We start from the raw sequence: 23,886 nt of genomic DNA on the forward strand, positions 1-23,886 counted from the left end.
AGCCCATGTAATACAGTTTAATAAAGCAGGCTGATACTACTCCCACAACACACTAGTCATGCAGGGCAAGACGCATATCAGGGGCTCGAAAAAACATTTGCCCCTGATGTACAGGCTACCACGCAAAGCAGGCCGATACTACTCTAACACGAGAATCCTGTCATGCGTGGCAGCCTATATGTTGAGGCTGGCAAAACCATTTCCTGACACTGACATGTAGGCTGCACAGCAGAGCAGCTCGATTTGGCAGGCCGATACTGTTACGACACAACATACCTGTCACACGTGGCAGCCTATACACTAGGACAAGAAAAAAACAACACGTTTTTGTCTGTATCTCCCCTCCAACTAGAACTAGGAGGCTATAAACCCCACAGTGCTGATACTTGTAAGGCCTGCTGTTTCTGTGCCAATTTAGGTTTATGCTGATCCAGTGGTTTGTGAGGAGATCATGGATATACACACTACACTCTGCTTTATATACACACACTTAAAAAAAAGATGCACTGTGAAGGAATTATCTGAATCGGACATAAATTGGTAGATGTGATGTACGTGTACAGTCAAACAAACAATTACAGTTTCAGAAAAATTTGATGATTTCTTTAAGAGAAGGAGTTCCACAAACTGAGCTAGTCAATAATGAATCGATTCAGCCCTGGTCTTTATGCAAGCAGCTATTCAGCTTCGCACTGATTGCATAGTTGTTGAATGACCTCCTGAGGGATATAACAAAAAATTCTGTCCAACTGGCTCATCTGTACAATTGGATTGTCAAAATCCTGAGATAATTGGCCTGGAATCTCATTGATTGGAGTAGAACTGTCTTCAGTGATGGGTCCCACTTTGAACTGAGCCTCAATGACCAGCAAAGACATGTCTAGATATGCACTGGACACAACCTGACTGTCACCCACCGTACAGCCTGACAACTGGCACTGATTGCCTGGGCTACCTCTTCAGTTGTCATCTGCGGCACCATTACAGCACGGCAGTACCTCAATGATATTCTGTGCCACATTTTGTTGCCCTTTGTGACAACCATTCTGACCTTATATTTCAGCAAGATAACGAATAGGAGCACATGGCAACAGTCTTGTCTATGCCTGTGAAACCCTAACTTTGCCAGCAAGGTCGCTGGCTCTCTCTCCAACTGAGAATGTTTAGAGCAATACAGGCAGGGACCTCCAACCAGCTCAGGATTTTGATGATCTAACATGACAATTGGACATAATTAGGTATATCTCTCAGGAGATCGAACAATTCTTATCGATAAACGTCAAGCTGAGTAACTTCGTGCCAGACTTGGACCGATGTGTTACTGACATGCTCAATTTGTGAAGTTCTTTCTCTCAGATAAATCATCCAATTTTACTGAAATTGTAATCATTTGTTTGTTTCTACATGTACGTAACATTTATTGATTTGCATCCCATTTGGATAATTACTTCATGGTACATCTACACCAGTGGAAAAATGATCCTATCAGAGCACAAAAACAGTGAACATACCTCCTTTACTAGAAGACTGTCTGAAAAGTGAGGTACCAGCTGCCTCAGTCTACCTTCTTCAATACCTCTAAAAATTAAAAAAAAATATTGGCACGTGAACATATTAGTGTTCTTTTTCACATGCAACTCACCTCTCACTCCCACAAGCTGCCCTAACTGTAGCTTGCTCACACCTGCTAGTCCATTGCTGTGTAAGTCTCTCATGTCTATCTACTCCAATTTGCCCACTCTCACTCACTCATTCAGCCCAATTCGCTGTCATTGTTTCTTTGTTGCTCTCCAACTGTCACTGTCTCCTGTCTTACAACCACAGTAACATTTATGCTGTCCTTCTACTACTACTACTGTCTCATCTCACAGTTGCTGTCACTGTTTCCCTCTTGTTCTCTCTTACAGCTACTGTCTCATTCATTAGTTCCCATTGGTGCTGTCTCTTATCACTTTCACTACCTCTCTCTTCCTAATTGCCACTGTCATACCCTTTCACTGGCTCTCACACACATCCACTTTTTCCTTCTCTTTATTCCTCTTCCACTTCACTCTTATAACAGCACTGTTCTCTCACAGTCTATTATGTTCCACTGACACTGTGTCCCTCTCTTTCCCTCACCCTGCCATTGTATCCTTTGCTCTTTCTATACCACAACCACTATCTATAATCCTCCAGTATTTATTATTTCACTGTCTCTTTCCCGCTGTCACTCTCTCCTCTCTCAGAACAAAAATGTGCAAACATCTTCACGTGCCAATATTTTTGCGAAAAATTTTAAAGGTACTGAGAAAGGTAGATTGAGTCAGCCGGTTCCCCCCTTTTCAGTAAGAGTCTATTAATAAAAAGGAGCATATTCACTTTTTTAGTGCTCAAATAGAAGCCTTTTTTCCACTGGTTCAATTCTTCTTCCTGACACAGCAGGGCATGTCACTCATATGAAGAGAACTTGATTGGCCAGTAAAATTTTGATAGTTTACTTATGTAGAATTAAAATACTACTAACACAAAATTAATGTTACACCTCATACTGGATTTTATGTCCACAAAAATTTTGCATGTGCTTCAGTTCTACAACATGGAGTTCCCACAATCCATCAAATGATAATGGAGACACCTTACACCATATTTCTCTGTGCTACGTCACTCTGCTATGCTTTCGCTCAGGTAGAGTACATCCTAACCTCTATATCTTGGAAATAGATAAAAATATATAGAAAAATTTTAGATCGGCATCTTAGGAATATATCACAATAATTTCAGCCATTTCAAACAATGGAAACATCCAGGATGCAATGTATCAATATTATGAGAAGGAAAGTTTCTACTCACCATATAGTACAGATGCTGAGTCGCACAGATGGGCACAACAAAAAGACTCTGACAATTATAGCTTTCAGCCATTAAGGCTTTTGTCAACAATAGACAGACACACGCATGCACACACACACTCACGCAAACACAATTCACGCACACAACTGCAGTCTCAGGCAACTGAAACCACACTGAGTGTGGCTATATGGTGAGTAGCAACTTTCCTTCTCATACTATTATTAACCTTCCATTGTGAGAAGACGTTCAAACTGATACACATTGACCTATACAGGGAGAAACAATCACCACTATAAAATAAGGGAAATCAGAGCTCGTCTGGAAAGATGTAGATGTTCATTCTTTCCACTCACTATACAAGATTGGAATAATAGAGAATTGTGAATGTGGTTCGATGAACCCTCTGCCAGGCACTTAAATGTGATTTGCAGAGTATCCACATAGATGTAGATGTAGATGCTGTGAATTATTTGTCAGCAATTGGCAGTACTGGTGCCTTCTCGCTAGTAGTTTCCCTTCTCCGAACGCTTTCCACTGTTTTGTGCTTCAGTGTCAATGCAACTGCTCTGTTGTCGAGATATTTGCTGATTGCTCAGTTTGATACACTGCGCCATTTCCCATTACATTTCAACATGTAATTTCTTGGATTATCGACATAACTTAGTAAGTAGCAGAAAGCTAATTTATAATGTAAAATGCACTTATATTATTTCTGGAGTGTTAGTTGTCTTTTACAGTTGTCTGAATATCAAGTATCAAATTGATACACTGCGCCTGATTGCATTTTTTACAGGAATTTTATGATTTTAGGTGGGATATACTTCATGATGCCAGGTTACAGGAAGACATATAACCTCCTCGACCCAAATCATATTGCAGAAATCAAGAAGATGCTATATGAAGAGGATAATAATGGATTTCAAGAGGATTTTGAAGAAGAAGTGGACACAGATAGTGGTGACGTAGTTGAAGTCCGGCTGGAAGATTCAGAAACAGAGGAAGACGACAATGCAGATGATGAGGAAGTACTTGAGGAAAACAGCCATTACTATATCGGAAGGGATAAAGAGACAAAATGGGTAAAGTTCCACCATCGCAGAGAGTATGATTCAGGGCTCTCAATATTATTTGGAAGTTATCTGGACCTATAGGTGCTGCAAAAGCAGTGAGAATGCCTTTGGGATGCTGGAATTGCCTCATAGATGATGAAATTTTGTCTATTATAGTTTTGTGTACAAATCAGTATATTGAGAGTGTTAAAGCTTCATTCCAGCATGAGAGAGACAAAACAAATAGACATTATTGAAATGAAAGCCTTCATTGGACTCTTATTTTTAGCTGGAGTAAACAAAACTAACAGACAAAGCTTAGAGGATTTCTGGGGAACTGATGAGGATGGTATTGAGAAATTTTAACTCGTAATAAATATAAAACATTTCAAATTCATTCATTATGTGGTGTCTTAGATTTGACAACTTTCGATGAAAGGAGACGATTAGACAAGATAACAGGGACACGGAAATATTTTCTATATTTGTACAGGACTGCCAGCAATCCTGTACCTATTTCATGGAAGGAGCAGTTTTCGCCAATATATACCTATCAAATCAAACAAATATGGGATTAAGATATATGCTCTTTGGATTCCCAAATATTTAACCTGTATAACTTGGAAATATACATTGGGTTGCAATCAGAAGAATTATATCACGTAAGCAATAAACCTTCCGATGTTGTTCTGTGACTATGTGACCCTATTTATCAGTCAGGTTGAAATGTGACCGCAGACAACTGGTTTACTAGTATTGGCTCCATAGAAGAGTTACAAAGTGTAGTGTTGCGGAATAGTAAAGAGTTGGAAACGTGAAATATTTTTTAAAGCTTCGTTGCCTATGCCGAGAGCCAGAGGCAATAGGTTAGCCAAGAGGTAAGAGGATTGCACATGTATCGGAATGCGTAGTCACGCAGGGCACTGGCCTGGTTACACACAACAGGCGAGTGAGAATTGCTCAGCATGCGGGTTTGTGTTAGACGGAGACATTCGTAGAGCGTAAGACAGAGATATAGCGTCAGCTGTACTGCATTTCATAACTTCGTGTAAGTCCACCATAACAACACGTAACTCTGTCACAAGAACACCTAAGGGGTGAGTACGACAGATAAATCAGCAGTATAAGTGGAACGAATGCGTTCATTACAAACGAGCATGACGTCAGGATGTCGCTCGTGCTACCTTTAAATACGCCAGCTTTGATAGCAACAATGCACTCACAGTTAGACTTGCAGTTAGAAGTGTACTGGGCTGCTGCGTAGCACTCAGATCAGTGATCAACATGTTAATCTTTATTAAGGAGATGTTGCAGTAAGAGTGGCCCATCCAGCAGCAGACGTGAGGGGACAGTACCAGCTCTGGTCCTCTCTGCTGCCGCTGTCAATCGTCAACTCAGGAATAGCAGACATCGCGGCAGACTCACTCGCCACCAATGCTGACCACATCAGTGAGCTGTCATCGTGCTCGTGCGGGGCCTAGGCCCTGTGCATCCGCCGTCACAACGGGGTGAGCCGACGATGCTGGGGGATTGCACCCCGTTCTGCCCATCCACCGTGGACGAGCCACCGGGAGGAGCACGGAAGAAGACGGGGTGGGACAGAGTGCACTCCACACTACGAGAACGCTTCTCGTGCCGACAGCGCTGGGACTCCAACCCGAAGCCTCCTACGCGCAGCAGCCTGCTGTCCGCCGCCAAGCCAGCCGGGCGCCGGCAGCCACACGTGGCCGAAGTAAGGGCATTCCACCACTACGTCACAGCATGCGGTGCTGCGCTAACAAGACTGGTGCAGCCCGGAGGTGGTGTCATCGCTCCGAGTCAGCGAGGACTCGGGGAAGGTCATTGATATCATCAAGCTCAGCCAGCCTGTGTTACACGAGCCACATTGTACTCAGCAGAAATAAAGGTGTCACGAATTAATAATGTTTCTTTGGCGTTTCTGATGCGTCCACAGTCATTTCCTAGCATCCTGTCAACTGGAGAGGGCACCGCTCGGCTTCCAGTCCACCGTAGATGACCGGGACCACAGGGCTGCCTACAAAAGGAAAAATCTTTCTTTTGTTGGAACTATGTTTGCTACCAGTAAAGGAAGAGATGCCAACAGTTCTCTTTTTGGCTTCAAGAAAGTATGTACTCAGTTTCCTATGTTCCTAGAAAGGGGAAGTTTGTGATCCTAGCATCAAGTTCGCATGGCGATAATTCAACTAATGCTGACACTGGAGATAAACTAAAGCCATCATTTCTAAAATTTTATTATAACGCCCAAAGGTGGAGTCAACACTATGGATTAGTTGACCTCTTCGAACAATGTTGCAAGAAACGTGTGCTACTGGCCCATGGCTATATTTTTTGCAGTGATCAATATGAGTGGAATCAATGCACACATAATCTATTGTGGCAACAATGAGTATTGTATAAGAAGGAGAGGATTCCTGAAACAACTATCTTACTTGGTTCAAAGAAGTTTGGACACCTCAAGAGTTCACAAGGATCTTCAGGGATCTTCAACTGAGGTTACAACATTTTCGGCCAACTTGTGAAGATGAAGCAGAAGATGAAAGCGGAAAAGGAGAAAAAACAACTGCAAGCAAGAGAAAAAGGTGTAATACCTGCACAGTAAAGAAAAGACTGACAAAATGTTATTGCAAAATGTGTCACAAGCCAATCTGTTTGATGCACATTGAACCTTTTTGTTCTGAGAGTGGTATATATGTTTCAGCAGTCCAAAAGTGGCGATATAACAACTGAAAAAGTAATGTTACCATTGTTATTGTACTACAATGTCATCTTTGCCTTTCTGTAAAGATATTTGTCATTTATGAGTTTAATTAGTGAAATGTAATAAAGAAGCAAGTGCAAAAAAAAAAAAAACGCGATGTTATCGTTTGTTACCAGTGATGAAAGGAAATCTGAATGAAAAATATTTCTATTGCGGTTGTGCTCTTATGTCTTCTTTGTCTTTGTTTACAGATATTTTTAATTTATTGTGTGTTTTGTTAATGAAATGTAATAAATAATCACATAAATAAGCTATATGATCAATTTGATACACTGCACCCGATCTCGTTGCGAAAAACATCATGCTCAACAGAAGGTTAATTTCAGCCATTTGTTGTGCATAGCCACCCTCGAATCTTTGGCTGTGTTTTAGCTCACTCATGACAGAAAAAATATAATAAAGAAAAACCATTTTGGGGGGCTTTCTGAGGACCCACCTATGAACCAATGGTGCCTCCGTATGTTCCATCATGCCCATTGAAGACCACATCAGATTTAAAAAACTGATTTGCTCCATTTGCCCAAGTAGGAGGATGTATGTAATATTCATACTTTGACTCTGTATTGCAGGATAGTCCTGTTGGGTACACAAAAGGTCCCTAGCCCAATGGCTAGCCAAGACAAATGACCCTACCTTTTCATCACCAACAGAACATAAGGTATGAGCACCAGAAAATCCTGTTTTTCTGTGTGGCATTTTGTAACACACTGGTAAGCGTGCCATCACATGCATACCAATTATAGGTTCACAATCTTTTGACCATTGGCACTGTATATACTTCCCTGTACCTTAAAGTACTGTACTACTTTCAGTTCGGACCATATATTGATTTTTTTCTCCTTTACTATGTCCGGATTTTGTATTAAACTACTGGTCAAAAGTTTTCAACCACTTTACTTCAATGTACATATGCATAGTACAACGAAATTAAACCAACAAAATAAATAGTCTCCTTCTCTATCATTACATATAATACAATATGGTTTGAATTTTGGCCTCTTCAAACTATTCAGCCTTTGCTCTCAGAACTGTAAAAACTCGTGGCATTCTGGAGTTAAGATTTTGTAGTGTTCTTATAGATATTGCTGTCTGACATGTCTGTAAATTATTCCACAAATCTTCAACAATGGATGAGGCCTGTTTCCTGACCTGCCTGTCAATTTCATCCCGTAAGAGTTCAATGGGATTTAACTCGGGTGACTGAATTGGCCCAATTTATTTTTTTCCATTCCCCATAGTTCTCTTTCCTATTGTCTGCACAATTTAGAAGCATGTTTGGAATGATTTCCCTGCTGCAGAACATATCCATGACCGAGAAATCTCTTGTCAGATGGAACGACACTGCTGATCAATATCCTGTGAGTTAGTTAGTTGGTTAGTTTCATGTTCAATGGATCATTTGCACAATAAATCATAATGATGTGGAATAAGTAATTTTACATACCCATTAAAACTTAATATTTAAATATGGATACATGCAGATGATTTATAAAGTCTTTCTTAATTTTTTAAAAATATCTACACATGTGAGTTAGTAGTCCTTACCCACCACCTTTAATACTTTACAGTAATGGAAATTATTTTACAGAAAAGGACGGGAGTTCAAGGAGAAACTTGTTTACTTTTTTTTTTTACAAATTTTACTTCACTATCTATCCATCATTTTGGTACTGCAAAATTTTTGTTGCCCTACATTTTGTGCTAAACAGAACGTTTAATCAAGGATGTAGTCAAAGTGTGGGGTCCGGACCGACCCCCTATCACCTAAATGAAATTACACATGACCCAGTTCCCAAATGCTGAAATTGAAAGATATTTTGATTTCGAATCATACAACGGAAAAGGTACACCCACTATCGACAGTGAACAAGATAATCGATGGATTTAAACTACAAATATATTGACAGAACACTCAGTTGTTGCCCATCCCTGCTGTAGTGAAGACCAACTACTGGACATTGTTGTCCTTAGTTGAACTTTGTTGTTGTTACTTGCAGTTGAATTTAATGTACGTGCTGCCGTTTATTATTTCTGTGCATTGTGCTGTTGTGATAGTTTCTGGGTACTTGATAAGTATGTAAGGAGAAAGAAGAGAAAAACTGATTTTGATTTGTCAACTAGCATTATAGTAAGTTAAAATTATGTATGCACTACTCCTAACAGCCAGTTAAATGTTTGCATGGTGTCATTATTTGGGGACTGGTAGAACTTTGAGACTGCAATATTTCAGTGTTTCACAAGGCAATGGAGCAGTAAACTTCATTATAAATAACATAAAATTAAACTAAATGCATAAAAATTCCCATGGATTTGCCTGTGTTGCCCAAAAATCACATTGGAGAACAAAAATACGGCCAAAATGATGATGGTAGCATTTATTTAAATAAATTGCTCCAAATTGTATCATTAGTAGCCAAAATGGAAAAATTTCGCAAAATTTGGTCACCTAGGTACTCAATAACGAAGACCAGTTCCAATGTGAAACTATGTACCAAGTTTGTGGAGAGCAAAAGGGTTATGAGATGAGAGCACGTCATGTAGTTCGATCATTTCTAAATTATTTTTTCATCAGGCTACTTGAATTCGTCTGACCCGATTGCATCTGACACCTGTCCCCCTCCCATTTACACCCTAAGTCTATTTACACTCTTATAACAATAATAACAGAAGCCAGAAATTACTTGCACAATTAAATCTTAAAACATACATGCATTCATTCACTAACAGATGACCAAACATGAGATGAACAAAGAGAATTCCATATTTTGTTGTGATGTGTTCTTCAAGTTTTACTACAGGAATGATATTCAAAGCATATTATTCATAATATCTAGTATCTGCCACAAATATAACATAGTTGTAAATAATGTCATAAAAATGTCAACATATGTTGTACGTCTTTTATTAGTATTATAACCTTATTATCATGGTTAACTACAAACTCATTTATAAGGTCACATACATTTGAAGACTAGTTTAATCAATGTGTAAATCAATGTGTAAATCAATGTTAAGATCCTTAAACTGTATCTGTGAATTATATTTTGTTTTATAAGTAAACTAGCTGAGTACACAGCATTGCCTGGGTATGTATTTATTCCAATCTTCATCTTCGTCTACTCCTCTCCCTGTCGATCTCCTCCTCCCCCTCTCTCTAACCTCTTCTTGTGCCTCTCCTCACCTTTCCTTTCTGTGCTCATCTCCCATCTCTGTCCATCTACTCCTCTCCCATGTCTCTGTCCATTTCCTCCTCCCCATCTCTCTACCTGTCTCTTTCACCGTCCATCTCTGTCCATTTCCTTCTCTGTCTTTTCCTGTCCATCTCCTCCTCTCCCATCTCACAGTCCACTTCTCCCTCCCCTATCTCTGTCTATCTTGTCCTCGTCCATTTCCTTCTCCGTCTTTTCCTGTCCACCCCCACCTCTCCCATCTCTCGGTCCACTTCTCCCTTCCCTATCTCCGTCTATCTTGTCTTCCTATTCCTACTTGTGCCTATCTTCACATTCCCTCTTGATGTCTGTTCATCTGATCATCCTCCCTTCTCACTCCATGTTTTCACATTCACTCCTACAGGAAGCTGGTGGTTCTTACTCTAACAGTAATCTTTTCCAGCTTGTAATTAACATGTGTACCAAATTTGAATAAATTCGTTCCAGGGGGTTAGAATGAAATTTTTACCCATGGATTTGCTCACATAAACACATATCACGTATATTTCACTCAGATTTAACTTTTCATGGATATTTGTACACATATTTCACATTTGTGTTTAGCTAATTTCATTTTCATGTAGCACAATGTTTATGATGTTGCAGCTACTGAAAATATACATTCCCTGATTGCCAGATAAGTTTTAAAATTTTTCCCTGGCTGATTTTGAGATCTCATGGGATGTACTACCATCGACATTCTTTGTGAGGAAAAATCACAACATCTTTTGTAACGAACTGTATTTAGATGGAGAAAGCAAGCCAAATGATATAGGTGTTTCATTAAGAACACCGATGTTATTTTGTTTCAATAAAACAAAACATATTTTATGACAAAAATGCAAATTTCCTTGGAGCTGTAAGACACAATCAAAATCCCTTCACTGATCCCACAAATAACCTCAGAAAGAAGTAGGCTTCTTGAAAAAGTGTATAAGGCAGGGAAGAATTTTCTAAACCAACACTGTAGATGACCACCAATAAAATTTTGGTTCTAGTAAGTTCATTATTGTTGGTTATTAACCACTGTGTTATATCTATTATTTTACAGGTATTGTGTGATTTTTCTTTCAAGAAATATATGACTACACAGCATACAAATTACCGGCGACTGACAATTTTTCTTCTTCTTATCAGCCATACTTTCTAACATATTAACTCCTTCTGAACTGCCAAAATTTACTAGAACAAATAAAATGTCAACACCACACTGTACAAAATACTTACGGTGAGGCAGTCACAATTCCTGAAATCCATTGCCCGTGGCCTCTAGCCTGCTGAGGAGCACCGCAGTTCTGGATTCATCTTCTTGTATTAAGTGTGGCAATATTGATATATATGATACATGGCAGACATTTTAAATTATGTAACCACCTTCTACTTTTGCTAATGTCATAGATTTATACTGCTTATCAAATATACTTTATTTTTTCATAAAGCTTTTATATTTCTCAATATGTACATGACAACAGGAGCAATTCAGCTCAACAGACTATGATGATGTGCAATGCTTCGTGGCTATACACATTGTGTTAAGTAATAATTTTCATGGCTATGTATCATACAAAGGAAGTTGAAATATTTTACTATAGTTCATCTCTTACATGAGGTTTTCCATATTTTAGACCCGAATATGGCCTACCAGTGCGATGAAACTAGTTACCAATAAAGGAATTTTTGTGCTGGCTCAACATGAATGGGTATTTGGTACCTTGGTTTGCAGGACCCATGTCATCGCAGACCCTGAGGGTTTGACAGCTCAGTTATCTGTCTTAAAGTCATCTTTCATCAGAAAATTTATCGTGAAGGACAAATTAGAGGTCCATTACACTATCAACCAACTGTGCCCCAGGTGAGAGATGAAAATACCAAGGAGGTACCAAAGCATTATGCATTTATCATTACGCAGTGAGGATTTAAAATAAGATTGATTGCATTTTGCATGAATATAATTTGAAGTGTGTTTTTTGACCACTACCTGAGACTGGGGTCCTTTTAAGTTCAGTAAATGATAATGTTGGAAACTGACATATGGCTGGGAGAGCAGTGTGCTGACCATATGCCCCTCCATATCTGCATCCAGTGAGACCTGTGGGCTGAGGACGACACAGCAGCCGGTTGGTGCCGTTGGGCCCATTCCGGAGGGAGGGGGGGGGGGGGGGGGGGGGTAGTTTAGTTTTAAACGATAATGGTGGTTTGCATAAGGTGGGTACCTACCATATTCTTTGCAGTTGTGGCATATCGTATGGTGGTCAGACCATCAGGATTGTTGTGGATCAGTGTACTGAGTATAAGCGGAACACACACTTACGACAGCTGAGCAGTTTGCCATTGCAAAACATTGTCTCGGTACTAGTCAACCTATGGAATATAACAACACAGAGATTCTGGCATGCACTTCCAGATATTGGAATAGTGTTTTTAAGCTGTTGAAACTAAATTAGTTGTGGTTTTTGTATAATTTTGAATGGAATTTGGGTCTCCTCCTTGTAAAGAAAGTGAGGGTCAAAGTTTATACTACTTCACCTGTTGATTATCAATTTCTCTATCAATAATTCCTGATATTGGTCGTCTTTGGTTTGTGATGGTGCTAGTGTTTATAGGAGTTTATCCGATAACCGAGGTTTCAAATTCCCCTGCACAGTGCTTATTTGCTACAGGTTTGTTTTGAATGTGGCGACGTGTGCTCCTGTTCAAATATTGGCGGTTGTCGATCACATCGCCCAGCTGCATTCTTGTAAGCTAAATGAATAATAGCTGTAGTCGAGGCACAATGTTCTGAACAGCACTGTACAGCTTACCAGTGGGTTTTGTGCGAAACTGCTATCAGACGTTGTCCGTCCATAATGAGGTCAGATGATTGCAGTAGACTTGTGACTCCAGGTAACCCCACAACCACTAACCACAAGGATTGACCTCTGGGGACCAGGGAGGCCACGCATTACAGATGTACATTATCCTCACCAAGTGACATGCCCAAGAGACTGTTCTTACATATAGCAATACAGGATGAAGCCTATCCTGTACAGCTATCAAAATCATCTGTATTTTGTTCGATATAAAAATGCCGCGCTCGTCTTTTCTTGCTCTTCTTCAATCGCGCACCTTTCCGACAGCATCTTATGCTATCAGACTCCTACTTTTTTCATTTTCTTCAAATGAACTAAACGTCTATTCCTGTCGGGCATTTATTTAATCATGCTATTATTATCGCCACTTGCGAGTACTAATATGACTTTATTATGAATGCTTTATTCTTTCGCTCCAGAGCTGTGCTAAGATTATTGCAATTTCTAGGTATTTCGCTGAAGTACGGCACAATTGTTGACAGATGTGAAAATTACCGAACTATCAGTTTAATAAGTCACAGCTGCAAAATACTAACACGAATTCTTTACAGACGAATGGAAAAACTGGTAGAAGCCGACATCGGGGAAAGTCAGTTTGTATTCCGTAGAAATATTGGAACACGTGAGGCAATACTGACCTTACGACTTATCTTAGAAGAAGATTAAGGAAAGACAAACCTACGTTTCTAGCATTTGTAGACTTAGAGAAAGCTTTTGACAATGTTGACTGGAACACTCTCTTTCAAATTCTAAAGGTGGCAGGGGTAAAATACAGGGAGCAAAAGGCTATTTACAATTTGTACCGAAACCAGATGGCAGTTATAAGAGTCGAGGGGCATGAAAGGGAAGCAGTGGTTGGGAAGGGAGTGAGACAGGGTTGTAGCCTCTCCCCAATGTTATTCAATCTGTATATTGAGCAAGCAGTAAAGGAAACAAAAGAAAAATTCGGAGTAGGTATTAAAATCCATGGAGAAGAAATAAAAAGTTTGAGGTTCACCGATGACATTGTAATTCTGTCAGAGTCGGCAAAGGACTTGGAAGAGCAGTTGAATGGAATGGACAGTGTCTTGAAAGGAGGATATAAGATGAACATCAACAAAAGCAAAACGAGGATAATGGAATGTAGTCAAATTAAGTCGGGTGATACTGAGATAATTAGATTAGGAAATGAGACACTTAAAGTAGTAAAGAAGTTTTGCTATTTGGGGAGCAAAATAACTGATGATGGTCGAAGTAGAGAGGATATAAAATGTAGACTGGCAATGGGAAGGAAAGCGTTTCTGAAGAAGAGGTTCAGTAACCAGTAATTTACGAGCCAAGGGTATCTCATGAAGATAAAATAAGTGAAGCTTTGAAAAACTTCCAAAAAGAATGCCATACAACGTAAGAAATATCACGATTCGTGTGTGCCCAATGTTATTGAATTCCAAACTGGTGAGAAAGTTCTAGTTAAGAATCATCGTAAGTCATCACTCCTTAAGAAACTGAATAAATATGGCAGAGACTATACATTGGACCTTTCGTAATAGCAGAAATTCCTCATGAAGGAAGCTATTTATTGAAAATACCGTTCAGTGACAAAGGCAAGGGACTATACAACCAGATAGATTTAAAAAATTATTATGACTGATCAAACATTGGTAGACAAAGTGCTACTTACTCACTTGAAGTAATGATCTTTATTTAACGAGTACAAGTATTTGTATGTGAACAACCTTACCAAGTATGTGACCTGTATACAGATTTCATGATGTATGTATAACAAATGTGAATTTTTTTCTTCAATATTTAGCTTATAAATTTTTCCTTCTGAATTAGTTAAGTAGATAACTTCATTCAATAATCAAGGATAATTTTTCAAAGAGAACATTTCCAAACGTTATTTATTGCTTCGATGAATGTGAATAACTAGTCATGTCATAAATAAAGTTGAAAAAACCTTTTGGGCTTTCTTTACGAAGTCAATGTGAAAACTATAACTTTGAATAACTTGATGAATAGTAAATTCCAGTTTTCCAAATATTTATGAAATAATTTCGATTTTTGTGCTAATGTGTTTGTTACGGTGTTCGCTTATTTCCAAGTCCGTATCGATCTTAGTGCTGAGTTTTCACTCAGACGGAACTTTGGCATTAGGCAGTTGTTTCCGTGTGTGATTGCTGGCTGCAGCTTAGCTGGAGGTGTGTGAGGAGGAAAGAGGTTACCGCCTTGGCGTGGACACAGTTCGGCTCGGCTGGGGTTGTTTGCGTCTGGACGCCACGTGGGGCCCGATGGGAAGACCGGACGGTGATTTTACGGTTAACAGTGTGGACAACGGCGTGGTGTGCCGTTAACTTGATTCGCAAGGGGAGCAAAATCTCACCTGTTGTAGTTTGTCGAGCCTGAGTTTGAAATACCTTCTATGTGCGGCGGGATGTCATTGCATCCTCCTGTCTCTCCGTCGCTGGGATTGCTATCCTCGTTTACCGTCCCACGGACATATATCGATGGGGTACGCTGCTCTCCCTACTCTACTAGACACTGGTGATGGAAGTGCGTCATTCAGTGGCACGTTAGTGTGGGTGCCTTATGTTTGATCTTAAAGTGCATAATCTTCGAGAGGCACTCCTTAGAGTTTGCCTTGTGCAGTCAGATTGGAGTTTATTTGTCTTGTGGTGCTTCTGCTTTCCGTTAACAAAGGTTAAGCTCGATTTGGCACTCCGTACGACACTTGGCACCTCAGCAGGCGGGTCAGAGCCACCTTCGTGACTAAATGGAAGCCTTTGGACTGAGGGGTCTTGTGTTTTGCATGTTGCTCATAAATTGTTGTTTTGGTATTAAGTTGGCTGAGGTTACGTAGGGATTTCCTGGCATTTGGTCTGTTGTCCGCCCCAGGCTAGGTCTCGTTATTTTAAAAGTTGGTCCTTGTTTTGGCTTAGTACAATTTTGGTTTACTGCCTGGTGGTTCTGGTAGTACCCCAGGTCGCTGTGGTTGTGTTGCATTTTGCATGGGGCTGTGTGCTCGGAGCCGTGGAGTACCATTTGTGTGAACTGCTTCACTGGGGAGTACTGATCGGGCCATTCTTGTTCCTCTGCTGTATGAAATGATTTTATTATTATTTTAAAGTAACATTATCACTTAAACGATTTAATTCTTGTTACATTAATTACGAATTGGGTACTGAGAAATTTAGTAGTGTAATTACGGAAGAGTGCCGCGCGGGATTAGCCGAGCGGTCTTGGGCACTGCAGTCATGGACTTTGCGGCTGGTCCCGGTAGAGGTTCGTGTCTTCCCTCGGGCATGGGTGTGTGTGTTTGTCGTTAGGATAATTTAGGTTAAGTAGTGTGTAAGCTTATGGACTGATGACTTTAGCAGTTAAGTCCCATAAGATTTCACACATACAATTACGGAAGATTTAATAGTGGCACATGCCCCTTTACCTGTTTCGTAATCAGTTAATTAACAAAAGACCTTAAGCTCATAGTCATATGATGAGATTTTCTTAAATTATTGTAGTTTTATGTCATGTTGTGAAATATTATGAAAGAATGACAAGATTCAGGGCTCGGCACCTGCCTAATAAAACAACTTACCTTACAGGGCGATAAGCTAGCACCTACAAATACAGGCTATTACAATATGTACTTGGTTTTTTTCGTTTCCACCTACACCGAGCTGCCATCCATCCATAACGGGCCATGATCCATGGAAATGCAAATGCTCCTGCCTGAGAGGAAGGAAGAATGAAAGTCGTAGCCAGCAGCCATCGGTGAATCACAGCAGGTCCATCCAGACCTATACCTACATACGGGGGGTGGGGGCGGGGGCGAGAACTGTACCTGACAGTCCCCGCCGGCTGCCGTTCTACTGCGATGAAATTTTTTTTCGTCACCTCAACCAACTCTTCAGTCAAGTCACTCATCATTTCACCACATGAAGATTTAAACAGAAAGCTGTTATGAAAAGTAAAATACCCACAATAACACACCACACACAGTAATATTTTAAAGTAGGCCATTATTAAAACCTGGTTAATTCACAGTAACACAAATTTTTATGCGACCGTATTGTGAAATATTTATGATGTATTGTGTAATCATAATCCAGAGGAATATCCTTTTCCATACTAATATGACGTTAATAACAAAAGTTCAATGATTGACTTTAAATATTTACTACTTGGTAATATTCTACAAAAGCATAACTACCAATGAAAAAGGAAATTCATTGAAAACATCAATAACTATTCAATGTGTAATTACTATTTGAAAATATCATAAAGACCTGATTGTAATATAGCTGATAGACATGCGGTCACGGGGCCAGGTCCCCCCCCCCCCCCCCCCCCCAACCACCACCTCCACCCCGTCCCTCCACTGCCGAATTCGTGAGCCTGTTGAAATTTAACAAAACTGTAGTCAAAATGTGAGGGTGCACATATCGGTGATAGAAATCCATTGTAAAGGGAATGTAAACCCTATGATCAATTGGAATAACTGTCTATGATTAATCAGAGAATCTATTATTACAAAAAAAGGAGGGTAATTTCAAAAATATTGTAAATAGTTTTTAAATTTCCATCTGGGAGGTGATATAATATTGTGCCCTGCCCACAATGTAATAACAAACTATTTTCTTTTTCTACTGGAATATTAAGGTTTAAAGATATAATTTAACCACTGAATCAATGAACTGCGCTGCAAGTCTGCTAATATGTACACCAGAATAATGAGAGTGGCTCATCATTATCATCTGTATATTGTTCTAGATAAAAATGCTACGCTCGTCTTCTCTTTCTCTTCTTCAATCGTGCGCCTTTCCGACAGCATCTTACACTATCAGACTCCTACTTTCTTCCATTTTCTTCAAATGAACTAAACTTGTAATCCTGCTGGGAATTTATTTAATCATGCTATTATTATCGCCAATTGTGAGTACTAATATGACTTTATTATGAATACTTTATCCTTACACTCCAGAGTTAAGCTAAGATTATTGTAATTTCTAGGTATTTCGCTGAAATACGGCACAATTCTTTGTTATGTTCAAATCTGTGAGAATTATTCACAAAATGTTAGATTTCTGTATAAATTATTTACTTCGTCAAATAATAATTGTTTAATTTAACATTTCTGCTTTCATTTAGTAATAGCAGTCCAAAATTTCCAATTTATGAATGTTATAGGTATTTCTTTACTACATTTTTTTTTCTTATGATGCCAATGCGATCCTCACGAGATTAAATCAAATTATTCTGAATTTCTCGCGAGGCGAGAAGACAGAAATTTCCCTGAGATTACAAAAAACACAAATTAACCATTTTCCAGCACGCTGCTTGCCTACTGATCTTCACTTCAAGCAAAAAAGGTAAAAAGAGTAAAATAAATTAAGGTGTGAAGTGATAATATTGTGCGTTCAATAGTACTGTATGCATTTTCCAATAAAAATAATTTTTATTTTAAAGTCAAAAAAGTGGTGTGTGTGTGTGTGTGTGTGTGTGTGTGTGTGGAGTATCTAATTCATTTACTTTTAATTAAGGATAAGAAGAGATACTTCTAATTATAATAATAGTTGTGTGTGAATATTTAAGTATTACAAGTAACTAGTCTCATTTACATATTTAAATAATAGTAAAACAGAAAATTTAATCGTTATACATTGAGTTTGTAGAAATTTTGCTTAGCAGTCATTCAATTACTGAACTATTGCCAATATATGAATATACTACAAGCTTAGGTTACATCCATTGTAATTTATGCTAGCCGAAGCATAAACTTCCACTATTCCATAATAATATTCACCCATATTTATAAAACATACCATAGTCAAAATGATTCAATATAGTGTTTATCTGCTGTGCTACAGATGATGCGATTCTGTAACATATCATCGTACCTCACACCCACCTTGCTCATACAGTGTTGCTGATTGTTGCTCCACAGCACCATCTATTGCTGAGTTTTTGCACTCATTTTCTGTTTCCTTAAAACCCAACAACTTCAGGAATGTGAGGCAATTTTTGCCTCTCTACCTTTGCTATTCCACGAATTAGTACATTTTAAAATGTTAATGGACTTTTGGGCAACCCCATAAATGATTTATGAGAGAATTTAGGCAGCACCCTTGGACTGTTTGTAGATTATGCTGTCATTTACCATACAGTAAAGTCATCAGATGATCGGAACCGAATGCAACACAATTTAGACAAAATAACTGTGTTGTGAGAAAACTGGTAATTGTCTCTGAATAAGAAAAACTGACATCATCCACATGAGATTTGGCACGCGCACGAGCGCGCATGCACACACGCACACGCACACACACACGCACACACACACACACACACACACACACTCAAAATCAGTTACATGATAAGTGATAAAAATTTGAGGGCTGTCTATTCAACTGAATACCTACAATTACAAGGAAGGACCACATAGATAATTTTGTGGGGAATGCAATCCAAAGACTGCATTTTATAGACAGAACACAGAAGACACAACACTGCTATTAAAGGAACTGCTAATACTACACTTATTCATTCTCTGCTAGATTATTGCTGTGCAGTATGGGATCATACATGATTGATGAAGGACATCAAAAAAGTCCAAAGAATGGCAGCTCATTTTGTATTATCAAAAAACATGGGAAACAGTATCACAGATATGATATGTCAGTCATGGTTGCTATCACTAAAACAAAGACTTTATCATTGTGGTGAGATATTTTCACTAAATTTCAATTACCAAACTTCTCCTCTGAATGTAAAAATATTTTATTGCCACTGACCTACATAAGGAGAAATGATCACTGTAATAAAATAAGAGATATCAGGAGGTTGTTTGAAGAACAGGCACTTAAGTGAGAATTGCAGAATAATCATGTAGGTGCTGCTGTAGATGTTTGATGCTCAGCCTATGTTGAGTTAGCTCGGTGGTTGTTAACTGGCCATGAATTCTGCTCTATCTGTTATGAGATTTTTGTAATAGGTTTTCTACTCATTCATAGAGGTAAGACTCATTCCTGAAACACCTTTATATCATGTTTGCAATGCTCTGATTATCTTCCATGCTTGCTTTACTTTTGTGTTGTCTGCTATCGGTTAATATTTCGTCATATTCTTCCCAGTACTTATTCTAAGCCTTTGTCACATCTTTCTATACCCTTCTCCTTTTGTCATTTATAACTTAGTCTATCTTGAGTGTCTTATGAAAGTAACCATTTCTTGTACGCAACTTTCTTTTCAGTTACAATTTCTGCTATCTCTTCCTTCCACCATGGTGTATCTTTCCTGTTCTTTTCAGGGCCTATTTTTTCTCAAATGTCTTCATTTGAGGCTTCATGATGCATGTTTCCAGATTTACACACATTTCATTTGCCAATCCTCCTGTTATTCTGTCCAGTTCAGTAGCTAGGCTTGTCTGGTCAAATAAAATAAAATCTTTTTTTTATTATTATTATCACATAATGTACCTCATACAATCAAGGATTGTGACAAAGGTGACTTGTCAGTTATAAGACTAACACACAGACTAATAACCTAATGTAAGGCGACAGTGCATATGTATTATTTTACATGGTTACCATTCTTTTTAAAAATCTATGGTTATTACATGGTCATCATTCAAGAAACTTCTATGCTATACTAACATTTACTTTTAAAATATATTTCCAGGTCTCCTTCAGTATGTTTTAGATCTGGGTCCCATTTTTCCTTACAGGTTTTATCTGGTATAAGAACTTAGTTGAGTCATATCTCAGACTCTTGATATTATACTTGAAATTATCCAATGGAGTTCCATTTTCACCAGCTGCTCTCTTATGATGAAGCCTTGTTTGCAGAAAAAGTAAGTTACTGTAACAAGTAAGAAATGTTATGAACCACATTCTGGACCATGCACGTCTCTGACGTATGAGATTTTCAGTTCACTTTTCTGTCTGACAGTAATATAATCAATGATTGATTTTAATTTACATGTGGGTTGCGTCTGTGAATGTTTATGGATATCTTCGTGAGAAAACCATCCAGTAGCAATTTTTAGTTTCTGTTGCTACTACTTGGTCGTTTAATTTGGAACAATTCTGCCATTCAGGTCACCAATTTGAAACAATTTCTGATTTCCAAACTTGTCATCAGATCAAAAAAGAAACTGTACTTCACAGTTGTTATGCCATCATCCATTTGGGCACATGGTGCTATGATTAGTGAGGAATGATTTCTCACAGTGATATCCATCTGCAAAGGTTGTGACTGATTTGTTTCCAGGATATTATTCATTTTAAATCCTTTTTAATTGCTATTCCTCCTTGGCCTCATGCTTTTTTTGGTACAGCACTCCATACAAGCATATATCCATACCTTTCCTCTGTTCTTTTCCCTTTTTTTGTGGTCTCTGTGATAGCTACTATGCCGATATTGTACTGTTCTACTTCTTTAAATACTTCTTTTTTTTTAATTCATGTCCCTTCAGCACACCAAATCCCTAATCATAAAGTTTATTTCCTCACCAATTTTCATCTATGTTTTTGACAGTCCCATTCCCGAGGCATTCTGAATTATTCACCTCCCCCCCTCCCCCCCCCCCCCTCCACAACCACCCTGCCCCAAATGCTCAGCTGCAAACCCATCACCTCAACACCCGACCTGGAAGAGCAGGTGATCTTCTGTCAGGATGTGACTACTTTAAATTGGTTGTCTTTCTACACTTAAGAGGTCAATCTTCCCTTTTAAAGGTTGCCACTCCTGCCAGTTCCGCCAAACTGAAGTCCTTCAGCTCTGCTTCTGCTGTTACTGTGTCTTTGCCCCTATGACTGGACAATGTTCCATTATACACCACAAAACTGTGTCCTCAGAAGATTTTACCCATCCCCATGACATGGATGAACCTGCTGAGAGTTACTTAAGTGATTTCAGAGAAGGGATCTCTGGCTCCCCTAAGCTGGATTAATGTTTGCATGTGACACAATGAGCAAAGGGCAAACCAGGAAATTTAACTATTAAAACTTTTGCTCTCGGATCCCAGAACATTCTATACAAAAATCTGGAAATATATGCTAGCAGGACACGGAAGTGGCAGAGAGGTTATACGGCGATAAACCAATTAAACAATGTAACATATCAATAATCCACCTGATAAAAATGGCACGACCATCAAAATACATAGTAATGCTGAAATAATAATAAAAGTGCATGAAGCAGTGTACCAATTGTTATTTCTTTCAAGAAGGTGGAAAAATGTGCAGCTTGCTTTACATGTTAAAAAATGTAACAGACTGCATTTCACAACACACAAGTATTTGTTACCTTATGACTATAAAATCAATGACTCACAACTGGAATCAGGTCAACAAAATCAAAAATTTAATAAATTTGCAAGTAAAATGTTTGTGGAGAAGGAGCAAACATTTCACAAAAGTTATCTTTAAGGAATTAACGGTTCTGCCTTTTTTCCTTACTAAATATGTTGGCTTTGCACAGAGACTGGTAAGTAACACTCAATTCACATATATTTATATAAAAGAAATGCAAAAATTCAAACTTATATCATTGATAACATACCTGTCCAGCAGCAAAATCTAGCTGTTCCAAACCAACTTCATATCGATTGCGCTGCAGTGTAATTTGGTCCATTTTCACTTGATACAAGCTTTTAAATGTCAAAATCAGTTCAAGATAGGAGGTGGGAGTAACGTAATTACGTCTTCTGAGTGACTCATAGTACCTATAGTGAAAATGTTGATAAGTCTGACTATTACTTAAAGCAATCAGTAAAACATCACTGCAAACAAGAATGCCTAAAATTATGTGTATTTTTTAAATTTTGTCATGGGTTATAAATAACTTGAGGACAAAATTTAAAATCCATCGAAAAGTTACAATAAGTACAATATCACAAATTTCCAATGTTAACAGCTAGCATGTACTGAATTACCTAATGTTTAACATGCTCTCACTTCTGTCTTCTTTCCCCTTGAATATTATAAATTGATCAGCTTACATACAATATATTAAGTGTGAGATTTTAAAAATTGTATTATTGCACATTTTATTGGACAGTCCAGCGATGCCTTCAAAATATATTATTACTGTACAGGAACATTGTCCCCCTAGGGACTGCTTTACAGTAGAAGTACAGGCATCTAAGTATCACTTTCACATCAACAGTTGAGCACACCATTCAGTGTACTTCCATACTTTCACCAGTATGACAGTAGTGATCCTTTAGAAGCAAAGAAAAGCTTCAACATAAAAGATGTGATTTACACAGTAAATCACAGAAAAAGGTTTGCCCTAATCTAAACCAGGAACACTAACTTCTAGAAACTAATGGATCAGACAATGCAGATTTAATGACTGATTTGCAAACACTTCCAAATGATATCCAACCTGCTGATGTAGAGGAATGGCCAGCAAAAGGTAACCAATAAAGAATTTGAAGATGATCAGATCATCCATCCCGTTTTGCGAGTGTATAGTGTTGAGCAAGAGGACCAGATGATGAAGAACAGGGAGAAGAAAAGATCAGCCACACTGCAGCAAAGAATGTGTACGAGACTCCTTTCAAACATTTGGGACAACATCCAACATTACAGCTATGCACATATTGTTGGGCAATAAGTGGCATGTTGCAGTTGCAAAGTCAAGGTTTAAAGGAGAGAAATGAAAACCAATTTACACTTTTTAAAATGCATGTTCAGTGTCTAAAATTTTCTGTTTTTCTTTCTCTTTCTTCCAAATGTATATATATTTTACTTACTTTTGATGTATGACATAGTTTTGAGCTCTTTAAAAGACTTGTTGCATTCCTCTCTAATTAACGACCTTTATAGCATTCCAACCAATTCCCGTTCCTAAAAATGGCAGCTAATCAAGACTCTACCATACCAAATCTCAAATCCACAAGTAAATTTTATTTACTGGACACTTCATGGAAATTTCAGGGATTCTATGTGATTCTTGTGGGAGTAAACAGGAATAAAAGTACTTAGTCATATTATTACAAATCATTCTAATATTTTGTTTTGGAAACAATTGGAGTCACGTAAGAAAAGGTGAAGAAGGGCATTTAATTGTTGCAACATTGGTTATTACCTCCAGCATTCTTTCTAACCTCAAGAATCTTCATAACTGTTCACAGTTTCTTGGGGCCCCAAGTCTGTTTCCTGTTGAATGATAGTGAGTATGAC

At 38.5% G+C, this 23,886-nt stretch overlaps 1 protein-coding gene across 1 annotated transcript in view; it reads right to left on the reverse strand.

The window, feature by feature from the left end:
• The window catches only part of LOC126163202 (dynein axonemal heavy chain 3), a 1,221,238-nt gene that overhangs the window by 444,704 nt on the left and 752,648 nt on the right, over positions 1 to 23,886 (reverse strand). The window contains exon 41 of the mRNA XM_049920156.1: positions 22,259 to 22,421. Coding sequence (XP_049776113.1) covers positions 22,259 to 22,421 — 163 coding nt within the window. The remainder of the gene's footprint in view (positions 1 to 22,258; positions 22,422 to 23,886) is intronic.

The sequence above is a fragment of the Schistocerca cancellata genome, chromosome 2 (assembly GCF_023864275.1).
Source record: "Schistocerca cancellata isolate TAMUIC-IGC-003103 chromosome 2, iqSchCanc2.1, whole genome shotgun sequence".
Lineage (NCBI taxonomy): Eukaryota > Metazoa > Arthropoda > Insecta > Orthoptera > Acrididae > Schistocerca > Schistocerca cancellata.